Genomic DNA, 17333 nt, shown 5'->3' on the forward strand with positions numbered 1-17333 from the left:
CAAAATAAAGAAGAAAGACCCACAAAATGAAATATACCCAAATAACGATATTATTTTAGAATATTTGAAATAGTTATATGAAACACAGGTGATATTAAATAAAGAACATTTGAAAATAAAACAAATCACCTCGTGGAATGAAAGATACAGAAATTATGATAGTGTCATCATCACAATGGATGATTTAAATCTAAGCCTGATGAAAATAAGTAATTGGAAAGCACCAGGTATTGACACTATATATTTGTATTATTGGAAGAGAATGTCATCATCAAGAGATTCCATTCTTAATATATTCAATGAATGGTTAAACTTCCCAGAAAACATCCCTTTAGACATGGTAAGTGGAAGAACTATACTAATCCACAAAGGAGGTGATAGGAACGATGTCACTAATTATCGTCCTATCAGTTGTACAAATGTAATAATGAAAGTATTTACCTCAATATTGAAAGAGAAGATTCACAATAGAATTAACATGAATAGTGAATCACTAAAAATTAGTAAAAATCAATTGGGATGTAAACTGCAATCTCTTGCTGCTAAAGAAGGATTAATTAACAGTTATATGTTAAAGCAGCAGAAAGAAGAGAAATACCCAAAATATGTAGAGTCATATTATGACATTAAGAAAGCATATGAAACAGTAAATCATGAATGGGTAATAGAAGCACTTAAATATTTTAATGTAGAGGGTGTCATCATAGACATTGTAGAAAGTATGATGAACAGATGGAAGATATTCATAGGATATAAATATAATGAATATCTAGGATGTATTAAACTGAAGAGAGGAATTTTACAAGGTGATTCCTTATCCCCTCTACTCTTCATCATCCAAATGAATATAATTTCTCAAATCATAGAAGAGAAGTTCCCAAAAGCAAACCATACATTATATATGGATGAATTGAGAATAATGACACAAAGTAGTGAAGAAATGGGAACAATCCACAATGAAATTAAACAAATAATAAGTGGAATAGGGATGGAAATGAATGAAAAGAAATCAGGAATGGTAATAAAGAACATTAATAAAATACCAGATGGAATGCAAAACATCCCAATAATTGAAGGAGAGGACTTGTATAAATATTTAGGAGTATGGCAGTCCGATGAAATTAATGATACCTTCAATTGTAAAATCATCAAAGAAAAGATGATGAAGAAAATGGAAGAGATAAATACTGATGAATGTAGTAATAGAAGTTATATTACAAGAATTAATACTGAAGTAATACCCATCTTCAGATATTCAGCATCAGTAGTAAATTGGAAGGTAATTGACCTAGATAGAATGGATTTTGAGATAAGAAAATATAAGAAAGGCAAAATACATTGGTGTAACTCCAAAGACCATCTATATGTCCCTATAAATGAAATGGGTGAATGATTAATAAGCCTAAGGGACGAATATGTTAATGAAATAATTAGAAGAGTAATGTACTAATGTACAAGAGTGAAATAGGAAATAACATAATAGATAGATGGTATTCCAAGAAAGGAATATGGAATAGAATTAAAAAAGCCCTAGGTCATAAGATCCCAGAAACGAAAATAGAAGAAATAATAAATGAAGGGATTGAAAATAAAAAAGAAAAAGAAGTAGGAGTAAAAATAAAGAAATTAATGATCAACAAATACATCAAAAAATTGAAATTAAATAAGTGGACATTTTAGAAGATGGTTCGAGTCAAAATTTGTAGATAAAACTACTACAATAAATGCATGGAAGTCCATCAATATAAAGAAAAATGCATTTCTCCAATTAACTAAAATGCAAGATGGAGCAATATTTAGTGGGTACAGGAAAGCAAAAATATTAAAAAATGAAAGATTGAAGTACTGCCCACTTTGTAAAGACAAGATAGCCACAGTAGAACACACTCTACTATCTTGTATTGGTCATAAAAAATCACAAATGGAGAAACATGACCATATTGGCATTATCATATGGGAGGGGTTAATAAGAAAATACACATGAAATAAACAATACAAGAAACCCCCATATGAAACAGTGTTCCAATACAATGACATCATTATGATATGGAACAAACAAATAATGCAAAAAAGTGATGGACTATATCATAAAAGACCAGATATATATGTACTAGATAAAAAGAATAAAACTGGTCTAATAATTGATATGAATATTGTGGCAGATCATAATATTAATGGAGGCTATTTGAATAAAAGAAATATGTATAAGGAATTAAAAAATAGGGTAATGAAAATAGAGAAATTAAAAGATGTCAAAATAATTGGAGTAGTAAATTCGATTAATGGGCTAGTAAATGCGGAAAGTATTAAATTAATTAAACAATTAAAAATCGAAATTGACATCACTAAAGAAATTAAAAACCATGTAATTAAAAACATGATGGACGTCATGGAACAATGTTTCTACCACAACCAAACATACGTTGTTGAATCTCCTTTGAGTAAGGATTAATAGATTCAAATTCTATTAACACTTAATTAATTGATTTTTATTACATTCTATTTGTTCATTCTTATTTTCTTATTTAACTTTATATTTAACCAATTAACTGCAAAATGTAGCACTTCACTTATTATTCAATCTCTTTGTTTTCCTTTATTTTTTTCTTGTTCTTCAACTTCTACATCTTTTATTCCTTTCTCACTTTTGACTAATACTATTCTTTCTTCTTTCTTTTGTTATCTTCACCTTTTATTTTTTCTTTAATTTTATCTTTAACTCTCTCTGTATTCCTTTTATTTTAGATGAACACACTTCTTGTTCTAATCATCATTTACTTTCTTTATCATCATATCTTATATTTGTTTCTTCATATTCCTATCTTTCAATTTATTTGTTTTTTCTTATCTTCACTTTAATTTCATTATTTGTTAATACTTTATGTTTCTTATTGATGTTGTCTTTATTATTATCATTATATTTAGTCATGTTTTTATCTTCATTTCATATTTATCTTTTCATTCACTTTTTCATTGCATTTTTATTACACTCTCATATACATTTAATTACTATTGAAGTTCACTCTTCTATATCCCCTTGTATGTTTAGATCTTTTTTTCATTACAATTCCCAAGAATGTTATTCAGTAATAATGATAATATAATAGTTGTATTCTATGTATTGAAAAATAATCTGTTAGTCTTTTATTCATAAAACATAAAGCACAAAACAAATAATATTGTTATAAAAAAAGGAAAAGAAGAAGTTAAAAAAAAAGTAATTAAATAAATAGAATTTGTTTTTGATAGAAAAAAACCCTACAAATTTTTTAGTTCAGAAGTTAATTCCTTCAAAATGAGTCAAGATAGACATGCTAAAGATACTCTTGATCGTATCGCTGTAATTAATGATAGATGTAAACCAGGAAAGTGCAGATTAGAATGTAAAAAGACATGTCCAATTAATAGAGCAGGAGGACTTTGTATTGAAGTACTTCCAAAAGATAAACGAGCAGTTATTTCAGAGACGTTATGTATTGGATGTGCCTTATGTGTAAAAAAATGTCCATTTGAAGCAATTAAAATCATTAATCTTCCAAAGAATTTAGAACAATGTACTACTCATCGTTATGGACCAAACTCATTTAAATTACATAGATTACCAATGCCAAGACCTGGACAAATTCTTGGATTAGTAGGTACTAATGGTATTGGTAAATCTACAGCATTGAAGATTTTAGCAGCATCTATTAAACCAAATCTTGGACAATATAAAAATCCACCTTCATGGGCTGAAATTATTAAATATTATAGAGGAAGTGATTTACAAAATTACTTTAAGAAACTTCTTGATGATCAATTTAAAGCAGAAATGAAAATTCAATATGTTGATAGTGTTCCACGAACTGTTAATTCTATTAAATCAGTTGGAGAAATTCTTCATGCATTAGATGAAAGAAATGCATTTGATGAAGTTGTTGAAATTCTTGACATCAAAAGAATTCTTAATAAAAGAGTTCAAGTCCTTTCAGGAGGAGAGTTGCAATTATTTGTTATTGCTACTGTTGCATTGAAGAAAGCCACTATTTATATGTTTGATGAACCAACATCATATCTTGATGTTAGTCAACGTTTAAAGGCAGCACACTTAATTCGTTCATTAATTACTCCAGAAAATTATGTTATAGTTGTAGAACATGATTTATCAGTTTTAGATTATATGTCAGATTTTATTGTAATGCTTTATGGTAGTCCAGGAGCATATGGTGTATGTACAATGCCATTCTCTGTTAGAGAAGGTATTAATATCTTCCTTGATGGATTTATTCCAACAGAAAATATGAGATTTAGAGAAGAAGCACTTAAATTTAAGATTGGAGATTCTGGTCGTGGTGAAGAGACAGAACAATTAGATGAAAGTAAAGAAGAAGATAGAGCTAAAATTGAAGAAGCTCGAGCCAAGAGAAAGGAAGAAAAGAAAGAACATCAAAGAAGTCTTGCAGAAGAAGCACATAGTAAGAAAAAAGGAGGAGCTACTGAAACTAAATACCATTATCCTGCTATGACTAAAACACTTGATAAATTCCATTTAACTGTTAAAGCAGGAGGATTTGATACATCAGAAATTATTGTTTTATTAGGACAAAATGGTACAGGTAAAACTACATTTATTAGATTATTAGCAGGTCAAACATCTCCAGATGATGAAAGTATTCAACTTCCAAAATTGAATGTATCATATAAACCACAAAAGATTTCACCAAAGTTTGAAGGAACTGTTCAAGAGTTATTAGAACAGAAAATTAAAACAATGTTCTCTCATCCACAATTTAATACTGATGTTATTAAACCATTAAACATTCAACCATTATTGAGTCATAAATTAAAAACACTTTCAGGAGGAGAGTTACAACGAGTTGCATTAGTGTTATGTTTAGGAAAACCAGCAGATGTTTATTTAATTGATGAACCATCAGCATATCTTGATTCAGAACAAAGAATTATTGCATCTAAAGTTATTAAACGATTCATTCTTCATTCTAAAAAGACTGCATTTATTGTAGAACATGATTTTATTATGGCTACTTATCTTGCTGATAAAGTCGTTGTATATGAAGGTAAACCTGCAGAAGAATGTATTGCAAATCCACCAATTAATATGGTTGACGGAATGAACACATTCTTAAAATCATTGAACATTACATTCAGACGGGATCCAGACAATTATAGACCAAGAATTAATAAAGAAAATTCACAAAAAGATCAAGAACAAAAGAGAGAAGGAAAATATTTCCATACAGAATTAGATTAAATGATATAAGTAAATTCTTTTATTTTAATAAAGAAAAAGAAGTATTGATTTGTTTTTGATAACAAAAAAATAATATAGATTAAAATTAATTAAAACTTTTAAATGTTTATTGCTGAAGTTTTACAAAATTCACCTGATATTAAACTTTGAATAACATCTTTAATTCCTATATCTTCTTTTGAAATATTATATTTCTTTGTTACACTTTCAATAACACCTCCTTTCAAATTTTTGTATTCAAAGAATATTGTTTTAACGTCCTTATTTTTTAAACTATCAACAATACACATTTTTTCTAATGAGGCGTAAAGGATATCATGGGATATTGTATTTCCTTTAACAATAATAATTCGGTCAAAACAAATAACAATTTTACCAGAACCTTTTTTGTAACTTCCTTTTTTTAGGATATCATAAACTAATTTAGTTTTTGTGAGAATTTCTTTATAGAAGCAAACAGCAAACAATTGTGTTAATAATATTTCTCTGGAGTTCATATTATTTAAAATATATCTTCTTTCTGTTTTAGAAGTATTTGACTTTTTCTCTTTTGGTGTAATTTCGTTAAAGTGAAGAATAATATGAGGAATTTTTTCATAAGCATCTATTCGAGTGAGTGAATTTAAAGGAATTTCATTAAGAATAGATTTAGATATAGGATCAATATTTAACAGTACATCAAATGTAATTAAAACAATTCGGTCTTGAGCTTTACCTTTTGGATTTATTTTAAGTGCGTGAAATTCTCTTTTAACAAATGCTTTAGAAGAGTCTGGAATCATAATTTCTGTTGTTCCAAATATTTTACTTAATTCTTGCCAATCATCTACCATATCAACTAATTTATTCCATCCAATAGGAAGTCCATAAACACCAGAATTAACTACCATTGCTTCTAACATCTTTTTAACATTTTTTCCAGCATGAAGAACATACGCATGAACGAAATTATTTTTCATTTGTTCTGGTATAAGAGTGAGTGTTGAACAAATATCAATAACAATATTCTCTGTTACTTCTTCAGTAGAAAACCAACTAAAATCAAGAATAAAAATATATTGTTGTTGTTCAACAGCATTTGTAAGAAGAATCATCAAAATATCAATAAAATCTAAATTTTCGTTCTTTTTTTCATTAGAACTTAACGACTTTAAAAATATAATAAACTTGTGTACAGCAATATAAAACACAAGTTGTCCATTAGGAAGTGAATCTCCTCTATAAAATATTTGATCTTTTTCAAGTAACCTAACTAATTCCATATCACTTTGTTCTCTATTATCTTTTTGACTTTTCTTTGTATAAAGAAATGGTGGAACTCCAATAACATCAAATGCCTCTTCCATAGAATTTCTTTCTACATCATTAGCATTAATCTTTTTGTTAGCAAGTTCATTATGTAAATAATATAAAATTTGATGAAGTGAAAACAATTTTGTTATTTTAATATTTGCTACGTTGATGAATTTAACAGAACCATCAACAGAGGCTGTCATAATAATTGTTTGAGTACTGATATATTGGTTACAATCTTTAACCATACTGAAATGTTCTTTACAAAATTGAAAGGTTTTTTCTAAATACTTTTCTTTTGCTATAGTTACTTGGTTAGCAATGTTTTGAAGAACTTTAGTTACTAGAATAAGATTTCTTCGTGCCTTTGGTGATACCTTACTTTCTACACCAAGAAGACCAAAGTTTTCAGGAGATGCAATAGCTGGACAAAACAGTCTCAGAAATAAAAATCCTCCTACTATTTGAGAAGGAAGTTCTTTATCATCTTTAAAATATTTTAAACAATTCTCCCAAAGACAATTACAAATAGTTCTTATCTCAATAGGAACATCACATCGAGACGCTGATATACTCTCTAATGTTTCTTTACATGAAGACTGAAGAGCAGCTAAATTACATCCTAAAATTTGTCCTGGAAGAAGTTTTCTAAACAAAGTTATTACTTATGTTGAAAGACAAAAAGTATAAACAAACAGTTCATCTATTTCGAAACTTTGGTTAGTGTTAACCATTTTTAAAACACTGTTTTTAAGTGTTGTGCTTAAAAACTTTTTTGAAGTAATTCGTGCATAAGCAGTTAAAATACGAGTACAAAGAGTATTTTGACGAAATAACTCTTCTCTAGAATGAGATTCTTCAAATTCTCTCTGGTTAGTTAGTGAATTTTTACTTTTATTTATTTTGATAGTTGATTAGTTATCAACAAAAAAAGATATAACTAAGAATGAAACGGCAAACATTTATAAGGAATTTAATAAAAGGAAGAATTCGGTCATTCATTGTGAATACTTGAATAACAATATTGATATATTCATCTAAAACGTATGAATTTAAATTATCTCCAATAAACGCAGCCAACCTATAAAATTGTTAATACTATGAGTCGTAGAAAAATAACTAATAAAGAATTTCATATTAAAATTGCAAACTCTAAGTTTTGAGAAATTTTGTTTATTACCCATGAGTAATGTTGAAATACAAAGGAGAACGATTCACTATCCCAATAATACGTTTTTCCTGTTTCTTCTTCTGTTGGGTTTAATGAAACAGTTTCAGCATTGATATCAGAAGCAATAGAAATGAACCGACCGAACGAAGACATAGAAATAAAATATATTTTTCAAGTTCCTTTTCATAAAATGATACCTTTAACCAAAAAAATTCAAAAAAGTATATAAAACTATTGACTGGTTTGTTAAGCTGTAAGTCCAAACCAAAGTATCACTCTATAAAGAATTTAAAAATCGAAGAAAAAGTTTGTTATATAATTTCGTCAAAAACAAAGGACAAAAGTTGCAAAATTTAACTCAGTAAGAATTGTCATAACCTTATTTTTGAGTTATGTTCAATAAAAAAAAAGGAATTCAAACAGTTGAAAATTACTTTGTTATGGAAAAGTATTTGAGAAAACTATTTTTTCATTAAGTGCATAAGTTATAAAAAACTTATTTGAATTATTAATAAAGAATAAACTGAAAAATGAATAAAAAGTAATCATTTGTTCAATGATTATCAAATAGTTTAAAAACAAACTAAGACAAATTTAATTTTAGAAGAATGTTTAAAAGGAATAACTTATCTCTCTGTTTCTTATTAAAACCATTGGAAAATCTAGGCCATAGTACTTTACTTTTTCATGCCCTAATTAACTAAACACAGGTTATAGTAATACCCAATAAGAGAAAAGTGAAGGCAATTCTTTGAGAAACAAAATATCAATAAACAATTTAATTGTAGTGTTTAAAATACATTTAGTAAATAAAAAGGATAAAATAAAATTCAAATAATCTTAAAAGAAAAAAATATGTGTTAAACAATTTTTCCTTAATAACAAATAAATTGGATAGTAAGAAATAAATTACATTGCAAAATTACATAGTAAAACTAAATGGTATTTGTTCATTTGGAACAAAATAAATTTCATTACCATCAGAAATATATGAACCTACAATAGACCCTTCAATTGGAATACTTTTAGCAACACTTTGTTGATACATTTCAGTTTTATAGAAACTAAATGGAAGAGTAGGAATAGAAGCGTGATTAGCTTGTAACGATTCGTTAGTAACAGTAATAGTCATTTCTCTACCAAACATTTCTTCAATTTGTTTGCTAAATGAAGTACCAACAGATTCAAGTAATTCTCTTTCAATAATATCACCAAAAGGTGTAATTAATGAATTAATTTTAACTAAACGTTCAGTACATTTAGTCTTTTTAGTTTGTTTAATATCAAAAGAATATCCAAGGGTTCTTAAAAGATATAATAATCCATTATTAATTTGTGCTTCTTTACTTCTATTATATTGTTTGTCATTCATAGATTTAATGTCCATAGGTTCTTCTCCAACTATTTCTTTAATTAAAGAATCACTCATAGAAGCAAGTGTATTTTGATCATACAATGTACCATTTAAATTAATGGTTTCAGGTAAATACATCTTTACTGTTTGTTTGGATCTTTTAGTCTTTCTAAATGTAGCACTAGTATTTAATTGTGAAATAAACACATAAACTATTGCATTAGTTATGCATGCTTCACTACTTCTAGAAATTCTCTTACGGTCACGAGAGAGTGATGATTCAGGACAATTCATAGTCATTTGGAATATTACTTGATTCCTTTCTGTCACTATTTCATTTAAATACCCTTATTTTCGAGTTCAGAGATCTAGGTCTTTAAAACAACCAATCATTTTAAAAGAACTTAAAAAAATGGCCAATCATTTATCAAATCTTTAAATTGATTATATAGTTCCTTATTAATTTTATTGTGACTTTTAATAATAATAGTTTTTTTCAAACGGATAAAAATCATAATTTTTATTGAGTAAAAATGAAAATAGAAAAATAATTGAATATAAAAACAGAATCAACAACTTTCAAATTTTTTGTACATTTAAAGTTAATAAAGTACTTACTTATAGAAGAATAGAAGAAATAAATTGAAAAAAATACGATTCTTTTTTTTTAATAAAATTAATAAAATTTTTTTTGAGAAATATAAATTGAAAAAAAAGCACAAAAATGATTATTGTAGGAAAAGTAATTAAAGGCATAAAAAGGGTTTAATACTTTCACTGAGTCTTTTCATGACTGAGCCAAGCCTTCAATTGAAATTAAGGCATATTTATAACTTAACTAGTTTATATGTATGTGGATTTTGTCTTTCATTTTCAGCATATTGTTTTTGGCTTATTATCCCAATACTAATGAGAGATATTGGTGCATCTCCATTTCAGATTGGACTTGTAGGTGCTGTTGCTTTTGGTGCACAAGGACTTTTTGCCCCAATTTGTGGAAGGTTATCTGATAAAATTCCTGCAGAAACTTTAGCTATTCTTGGTTGTTTATTACATTGTTTAACATGTCTTATTATTGGATTAATGTTTATTCATGCAACTTCTGTTCTTCCATTGTATTTCATTTTGATTATTCAATCAGCAGGATTTGCATTGTTTTGGTCTCCAACAGAATCAATGGTTGGAAATGAAGCATTTCCAGGACATGAAAGTAAGAACATTGGTCACTTTTTTATGTTTTGTTCAGGAGGTAAAGCTATAGGATTTTTTAGTGCAGGATCATTGAAAGCGTTAATAGGAACAACTGGAACGTTGTATGTTTCATGTCTTATTGGATTTATTCCATTTTTTGTAATGACTCGTTTTCCATTAGTTAATAATATTAAAACAAAAGAAAATTTAAAGGATATAGAAATTGAATTAGATACTTCAACTTCTTTAATAACACAACAAGAAATAGAAAATCAGTCAACAAATATTATTCAAGAAGAACCTAACTCTAATAAAGAAGAAACCATTTCAGAAATTTCAAATAAACAAATGAATGAAGGAGCTATTATTAATGATTCAAATAAGATATTAGATGAAGAAAAAGGAGAAGGTATAAATATAAAAGATATTAAAACTATTCAATTTTTATCAAAAAGACCAACACATTATTTTTTATATTATATTAATGATATTATTTTTCATTTAATAATTTATGGAACAGTTGGTATTATTCAAAATCAATACGTTAATTTAGCATCTGATAAACAAACACATCTTCCAGGATTTTCAGATAATTCAGATGTTTATGTTGGAATTTTATTATTTGTAATTAATATTGCACAACTAGTTGCTTTCTTTATTTTAGGATTATTTAAAGCATGGCAATTTAAAATAACATTAAACATTATTAGTTTATTAATTTCTATGATATGTTTAACAGGATTTTTATTTATTAATAATGGATATATTCTTTGTATTCTTGGTACTATTTTTGGGTTAATCGCTGGATTTGATATGGAAGAAAATATGTTTTATTCTCTTAATGCTTCTGAAAAAGAAAAAGGTAAGTATATGGGAATTAGTGAATGTTCAAGTTGTTTGAGTTATAGTTTATCACCATTGATTGCTGGTGTTATTTCAACACTATTAACAACAGAATGGTGTATTTATTCATCAATGATTTTTGGGTTAATTGGACTTATTGGGTGTGGTACTACACAAGCTTATGTTAAATGGATTGAATATAAAGAAAAGAAAATGATTGAAAAAGAAACAGGAATGACTAATCAACAATTGAAAAAAGAATTTAAATTATTAAATTGATGGTAATTATTCTATATTTTTAGTTTATTTTAAGAGTTATCATTCAATAACAATTAAATTGTTGTTCAGTTATTAGTGCTGTTTTTATAGTAATTTATTTTGTTGGAAATATCCTTTATTTCTTCATCTTATCTTGTAAATTTTTCGTTTAATAATTAATAAAAAATCTTTATTTTATCTTTACAAATAATCAATCATCAAAAAAAAATCTTTAATTGACTATTTTTTATTATTTGTAGATTTTTATCTAAAAATAAAATAATAAATCAATTAAAATGAAACTATTTATTGATTTAATAAATTATATAATTTAGATAAAACATTACACTGAATAGTTTATTTATTTGTTTTTGGTGTTTATTTGTAAAGATAAAAATAGTAATGGTTAATACAACTTTTAAATAAAAAGAAATTTGATTTGATGAGTCTTAAATGAAATCTTTTGTAGAGTGTTTAGTTGAGTAGTAATTTCTTTTTTTTTTATTAAGTTCTTGTTAATTATAAGAATATAAATATAATAATGTATAACCTGAATATTGATAAGATAGTTATTTTAACTCTTACTTCTTTTATTTTCTCTTTTGTTTGTGTAATCACTGGGGCTTATGTTCATTTGTTTGGTGTTGGACAAGTGGAAGTTCAGTTAATTTGTTTCCATTAGGGTATTCAATTTCGTTGATGCTAGAGAGAAGATGACAGGACCAATGAACTGTAAAATAATAACTGAAAGAATTAAAGCATTATTGGAAAAAGTCATTTCGACGTAACTACATTAACACACTTGACTTAGACCACGTTGGGAGGCTTATAAAAAGATTTTGGTATTAATGGAAAAATCAAGAATTACTTGTAGTAAATTTATTGATAGAGATACCTATGTGATAAAGAGTAGAATTACTGAATCTACTAACCTTAATTTAGAAAATGTGGATTGGCATAATGTTGGAACTTATTCTTCAATAACTTTAAAGTAGTTGTGTTATGCTACTAATTCAAATATTAAAAATCCAATGACTGGTATTAGAGAGATTGCAGTTCCATGTAGTAATCAAATTAATCCTCCAGATGAAGATGCTTCAGTAAAAATTGTAATTAGTGATGCTCTTGGAGTTATTTTTGATGGAGAGCCATTAGCCGGTGATTATCATGATCAAAAGGATATTCCAAGTGAAAATGAATATTCTATTTCTTTAAGAATTTAATTTGAAAACTTTGTTTATTCTACCTTCTGGAGATTTAGATGGACAAGATAACAGTTCTAATTTTGGTTATCTTTATCATAATGTAGAATCTTCATACAAAGATATATTGGAGAAGTAGATTTATATAAAGCTAATCATTATAGACAAGAATGTTCTAATAATGCTGAATGATAGGAGTTCTTAAACCAAAGTTTCACTAATTTCATGTGGTCATGGAATCTTTATAAACACCCAACTGAACCAGCTGTTTCTTTAATGAATAAGTATTCAAAGAAAATTTATTTGACTGAAGATTGTAATGCTGCAGTCACTGATAAATTTGATAGAACTGTAATTATTAGAAGTGAAATAATTGTTCACTACAAATTAAGAATTTCATCTTTCACTGTTTCTGATATTAATAAGAGTTTCAAACATTCATATAACGTAAGGAAAATAAACCACATCTAAAAGCATGTAATATTATTTAAACTCAAAAAGAAAAATATCTTTTATTCTTCATTTTTACAATTTTATATTTTTATACAAAGGGTTTAAAAAGATGTAATAGTTTTATTCTTTAACACCTTAATAATATCTCCCCATCTAATTTCTCTGTGACAACTAGGACAATTTCCTGTTGTTGGTATTAGTGTATGAGTGTTTTCACTAAATATTTTTCCAAGACAACAGAGATGAGCTTTCATTCCACATTTATACAAACATTTAACAATTCTTTGATCCAATTTAATGCGTTGTTGACAAATGAAACAATTAGATGAAGTGTTTTGTATTTCTTTTAATTCTTTTTGCATTTGAATTTTTTTTTGTTCTTCAGCTAAGGTATCTTCTTGTGATGTTTTATCATCGAGATGAAAATCTTCGATTAATTGAGAAAGTTGAGATTGAGAAGTACCATGAAGATTATCAAAAATATTATCACGTTTTATTTTAGTTTTTTCTTTTCTGTCTATTCTAGCGATACCAACACATTTCATTATATCACTTAAATCTCCGTATTCAACAGTTATTTGTTTTGGTAAAGGAGGACATTCATTTAAAAAGTTATCATAACGATGAGTTGTAATATAAACAGATAATGGTAATTTACAATATGCAGGCATTTGAAGAATTTCTGCAAGTAACCTAATTTTATATTGTAAGGAAAACATAGTTCCACAATGTTTTCCTTTCATATTATCAAATGCTTGTCTTACTCTTCTACCTTTTTCTGGGTGTTGCCAGTCCCATTCAAACTGTAAAACTTTTGTTTGAGTTGGAAATGAATGAACAACAATTACCATTTCCCAAGGGCGTTTAGCTTCAGTTTTGAATGCACCACCACTAATAATTCCATTGTGTTGTTTAATTCTTCTTGGAGGACAAGTTGTTTTTCCAATATAGGTGTGATATTTAAATCCAGGATTAATAGAGGTTAATAAATAAACACAAAATTTCATTGAACTAATATTCTTTTCCATTTAATCAATATCATGATTTATAGTTCTATCTTTTATAAATACAAAAATAAAAAGAAACTGAATAAAATAAGAAGAGAATAATTAAATAATTAAAATTATTAAATGAATCAAATAACAAATTTTATATTTGATTTTAATGGAACATTATTTGATGATACAAACATCAACTATTTAGCATGGAAATATTCCTTTGAAAAAAGAGGAATTTATTTAACAAAAGAGAGTTATTTAAAAGAGCACATTGGAAAATCAAGTAAACAAACGATAATTGACATAATGAAAACAAATAACACAAATTTAATATCAGACATTTTAAACGATAAAAACAAATATTTAATAACAATTTTTGAAAAAGGAGTTTCATTACAAAAAGGAGCAGAACAATTATTAAATTATTTAAAAAATAATTCAAATAAATATCATTATGTTATTGCTTCTATGGCTTCAAAAAATACTATGAAATTATATTTTAAATATTTACATCTTGAAAAATGGTTTAGTATCGATCAAATTATTCTTTATGATAAGTCATGTTTACCTAAACCAAATCCAGAATTATTTATTAAAGCAATGAATAAACTTAATGCCTCAACTCAAAATACTGTTATTTTTGAAGATTCTTTGGCAGGTTTAAAAGCAGCACAAGCGACTCATGTTAATTTAGTCATTGCAATTAATTATCAGTCTCAATTAATAGAAGCTCAATCATTAGGAATTCATCATTCTTTTAATGATTTTTCATCTAAAAAATTACAAATTTTATTATTTGGAACTGAAACATATTAAAATATATTGATTTATTAATTTAATTATTTAATTATAAATTAATTAAAAACAAAAAGAAAGAAAAACTAAATTTACTTAATATCTTCTATCTCCTCTACGTGAAGGTAATTGATCTTCTTCATCAACGTATCTTCTTCTAGGCTCACAGCCATCGTCATAGTCATTTCTTCTATTGTCTTCATGAAATTCAAATCTTCTTTCATTTCTATAATTATCAGAATGATTATAAAACTTTCTTTTACGTTGAGTTTGTTTTTGTTCACCACCATCTCCTCTCCCGTATTGTCTTCCTTCAACAAAACCATAATCCCAATCAATTCTAATATATTGTCCAAATACTTGAGTTCTATCTAAGGCTTTCATTGCTAATGCAGCATCATTTCTTTTATTAAATTCTACAAAACAAAAACCACATGGTTCGTTTGAATGATTAACACCCATAATAACTCGGTTAATATTTCCAAATCTTCCAAATAATGTATATACTCTCTTATCATTCATGGAATGACTAACATTTCCCACATAAAGTGTTGTTGATGTTGATATTTTTTGAATCATTTGTTCTGGTGTAAAACCTGATTCTCTATCAAAGTATTCAAGAGTAGGTTGTGTAATATATAACTCACTCATTAAATTAATTTCTTTATTTATTTTTTTTTATTTTTCTTTTTTCAAAATTTATTGAATTTTCTTACTCTAAAACTTTTTAAAAATTATAACTTAAACTAACAAAAACAAAATGGCTTCAAATGTATAATTTCTTAATAACTAAAAGTATTTAAAACATATTTGTTAATAGATATTACTCTACCTTCTTTTAAACAATCAAATAACCATTGAAAATTAAGAACTGGTACTCCCCACCTTAATGCACATCTTGCTTTTTCACTTGATAATGCCTTTGCAATGAGGAATGTAATTGTAGAACTATTCATATCATCAGTACACATACCTCCACATTCTTCAATCATTCCTTTCATAATTAATTTCTCTTGAACAGAGAATCCACTCAATGATATAATATACCCATTAAAGAATTGTTGATTTATGGTTTTAGATGATAAAGAATTCATCAATTGATTTTATAAGTTCAATTTTTTTTTATAAGTAACTATAATTTATTATTTTTTTAAACTATTAAAAACTATTATATTATTTTTCGTGTTTTGATTACTAAAAACCAATATAAAATACCTTGACAAGATAGGCAAATGAATTATGAACAAAACTACATACTAGGATTTAATATGTAATTATTTATTGAAACAAATCTTCGTTCAATAATACAATCAAATAGCCATTGATGATTTAAAACTGGTACTCCCCACCTTTTTGCATGTCTTGCTTTATCACTTGTTAATCCTTTTGATAAAAGAAAAGAAACTGACCGACTTTCCATATCTTCCATATAAATTCCTCCAAATTGTTCAATCATTCCTCCTAATAACACTCGTTCATCGGTCTATTTTTTTGTTATTACAATTAATTGTTTAAATTATTAAAATAATTAATAAAAATAACAAACAGAATACCCACTAACACATATCACATACCCACTTAAAAACTGATTCGAAATCTCTTGAATAGGTTGTGTTGTCATTCTTTTTCTTATCCTTTTTTTTGTGTTTGAAATTATAGTTCTTTTTCTTCTCTTTTTTTATTTTTTCTTTTTTTTAATTTGTGTTATTTATTACTTTTTTGAAATAAAATCTTTTGTTGATCTTCATTTCCATTGCTTTTTAAAGTATCTTGAGTTTTTTTCCATATTTTAGTTTAAGCGATAATTGAAATCATTTGAAGAAGCTTTTTTTAAGATAAATCTTTTTTATTTTCAAAAATACAATGATATTTTTTGGATAGAATTTCCCATTAAATTTGAGGAATATAATGGAATACGATAAACTGACAATAAAATCTCAATCTAAGAATTTAACTTGTCTATTTAAAGAAAAAACAAAAAATAGTTTAATAGAAATTAGAAGAAAATCCTGAAAAAATAAAGGAAAAAAGTATTAGAAGGAAAAAAAAAAAAGTAAGTAATACCAAAAAGAGCATCATTTGAGAACCCTTTTTTAAAATCTGAAATCAAAATTTTTTATGATTTCACCAAGACGACCATTAACGGATGACATCAAATTACAAATAATAAATGAAAAAGAGCAAAACGGATCTTCAGTATATGCCATTGCTAAGAAATTAGGTAGAAGCCCATCTACAGTGAGATGTTTTCTCAAATGTTATGGAAACGATCATCAATTATCAAGAAAAAGAGGAAGAAAACCAAAATTAACTGATGAAATTGAAGAATTTATTGCACAATTTTCTGACAATAAAGACATTTCTTGTAGTAAAATTGCTGCTGAAATTAAAAAAAAATTCCCTGACGTTTCACTTTCAAAAGAAACTGTTCGTGTTATAAGACAAAAATTACATAAAGGAAATAATGACCTTGAAACACCTAGTTCAGGAAGAACTCCTCATTACGCTGAATTTGAAAATGGAG

General features: G+C 26.5%; 10 protein-coding genes across 10 annotated transcripts, besides 18 other annotated features; 4 read left to right on the forward strand and 6 right to left on the reverse strand.

Moving 5' to 3' along the window:
- Positions 1-2491: part of a repeat region that runs on past the window's edge.
- Positions 2448-2615: a repeat region.
- A 44-nt stretch (positions 2616-2659) lies between these two features.
- Positions 2660-3135: a repeat region.
- A 160-nt stretch (positions 3136-3295) lies between these two features.
- On the forward strand, positions 3296-5251 carry EDI_238100 (ABC transporter, putative; the record flags this gene model as incomplete). The annotated part of the gene is made up of 1 exon (XM_001734558.1): positions 3296-5251. The coding sequence occupies one exon, from the start codon at positions 3296-3298 to the stop codon at positions 5249-5251; it is 1956 nt and encodes a 651-aa protein (XP_001734610.1).
- Positions 5252-5314: 63 nt separating this feature from the next.
- Positions 5315-5355: a sequence feature (AT_rich).
- On the reverse strand, positions 5350-7868 carry EDI_238110 (ras GTPase activating protein, putative; the record flags this gene model as incomplete). Its single annotated transcript, XM_001734559.1, has 4 exons — positions 5350-7192; positions 7241-7413; positions 7505-7625; positions 7696-7868. 4 exons carry the CDS (start codon positions 7866-7868, stop codon positions 5350-5352), a joined length of 2310 nt encoding a protein of 769 aa, XP_001734611.1.
- A 769-nt stretch (positions 7869-8637) lies between these two features.
- On the reverse strand, positions 8638-9369 carry EDI_238120 (uncharacterized protein; the record flags this gene model as incomplete). Its single annotated transcript, XM_001734560.1, has 1 exon — positions 8638-9369. One exon carries the CDS (start codon positions 9367-9369, stop codon positions 8638-8640), a length of 732 nt encoding a protein of 243 aa, XP_001734612.1.
- Positions 9370-9729: 360 nt separating this feature from the next.
- Positions 9730-9785: a sequence feature (AT_rich).
- A 73-nt stretch (positions 9786-9858) lies between these two features.
- Positions 9859-11382, forward strand: EDI_238130 (uncharacterized protein; the record flags this gene model as incomplete). Its single annotated transcript, XM_001734561.1, has 1 exon — positions 9859-11382. One exon carries the CDS (start codon positions 9859-9861, stop codon positions 11380-11382), a length of 1524 nt encoding a protein of 507 aa, XP_001734613.1.
- Positions 10724-10773: a sequence feature (AT_rich).
- Positions 11383-11529: 147 nt separating the features above from the next.
- Positions 11530-11695: a sequence feature (AT_rich).
- Positions 11696-11854: 159 nt separating this feature from the next.
- Positions 11855-11904: a sequence feature (AT_rich).
- A 305-nt stretch (positions 11905-12209) lies between these two features.
- EDI_238140 (uncharacterized protein) lies at positions 12210-12584 on the forward strand (the record flags this gene model as incomplete). Its single annotated transcript, XM_001734562.1, has 2 exons — positions 12210-12323; positions 12357-12584. The coding sequence occupies 2 exons, from the start codon at positions 12210-12212 to the stop codon at positions 12582-12584; spliced, it is 342 nt and encodes a 113-aa protein (XP_001734614.1).
- Positions 12585-13117: 533 nt separating this feature from the next.
- Positions 13118-14044, reverse strand: EDI_238150 (structure-specific endonuclease SLX1, putative; the record flags this gene model as incomplete). Its single annotated transcript, XM_001734563.1, has 1 exon — positions 13118-14044. One exon carries the CDS (start codon positions 14042-14044, stop codon positions 13118-13120), a length of 927 nt encoding a protein of 308 aa, XP_001734615.1.
- Positions 14045-14078: 34 nt separating this feature from the next.
- Positions 14079-14159: a microsatellite.
- On the forward strand, positions 14147-14830 carry EDI_238160 (2-deoxyglucose-6-phosphate phosphatase, putative; the record flags this gene model as incomplete). Its single annotated transcript, XM_001734564.1, has 1 exon — positions 14147-14830. One exon carries the CDS (start codon positions 14147-14149, stop codon positions 14828-14830), a length of 684 nt encoding a protein of 227 aa, XP_001734616.1.
- Positions 14427-14464: a sequence feature (AT_rich).
- Positions 14504-14524: a sequence feature (AT_rich).
- Positions 14824-14879: a sequence feature (AT_rich).
- A 26-nt stretch (positions 14880-14905) lies between these two features.
- Positions 14906-15460, reverse strand: EDI_238170 (nuclear cap-binding protein subunit, putative; the record flags this gene model as incomplete). Its single annotated transcript, XM_001734565.1, has 1 exon — positions 14906-15460. The coding sequence occupies one exon, from the start codon at positions 15458-15460 to the stop codon at positions 14906-14908; it is 555 nt and encodes a 184-aa protein (XP_001734617.1).
- Positions 15459-15549: a sequence feature (AT_rich).
- A 42-nt stretch (positions 15550-15591) lies between these two features.
- Positions 15592-15903, reverse strand: EDI_238180 (uncharacterized protein; the record flags this gene model as incomplete). Its single annotated transcript, XM_001734566.1, has 1 exon — positions 15592-15903. One exon carries the CDS (start codon positions 15901-15903, stop codon positions 15592-15594), a length of 312 nt encoding a protein of 103 aa, XP_001734618.1.
- A 19-nt stretch (positions 15904-15922) lies between these two features.
- Positions 15923-15990: a sequence feature (AT_rich).
- Positions 15991-16058: 68 nt separating this feature from the next.
- EDI_238190 (uncharacterized protein) lies at positions 16059-16430 on the reverse strand (the record flags this gene model as incomplete). The annotated part of the gene is made up of 2 exons (XM_001734567.1): positions 16059-16292; positions 16356-16430. The coding sequence occupies 2 exons, from the start codon at positions 16428-16430 to the stop codon at positions 16059-16061; spliced, it is 309 nt and encodes a 102-aa protein (XP_001734619.1).
- Positions 16294-16350: a sequence feature (AT_rich).
- A 38-nt stretch (positions 16431-16468) lies between the features above and the next one.
- Positions 16469-16505: a microsatellite.
- A 269-nt stretch (positions 16506-16774) lies between these two features.
- Positions 16775-16862: a microsatellite.
- Positions 16863-16927: 65 nt separating this feature from the next.
- Positions 16928-17333: part of a repeat region that runs on past the window's edge.

Source organism: Entamoeba dispar, genomic scaffold, assembly GCF_000209125.1.
Source record: "Entamoeba dispar SAW760 scf_1105229458393 genomic scaffold, whole genome shotgun sequence".
NCBI lineage: Eukaryota > Evosea > Mastigamoebida > Endamoebidae > Entamoeba > Entamoeba dispar.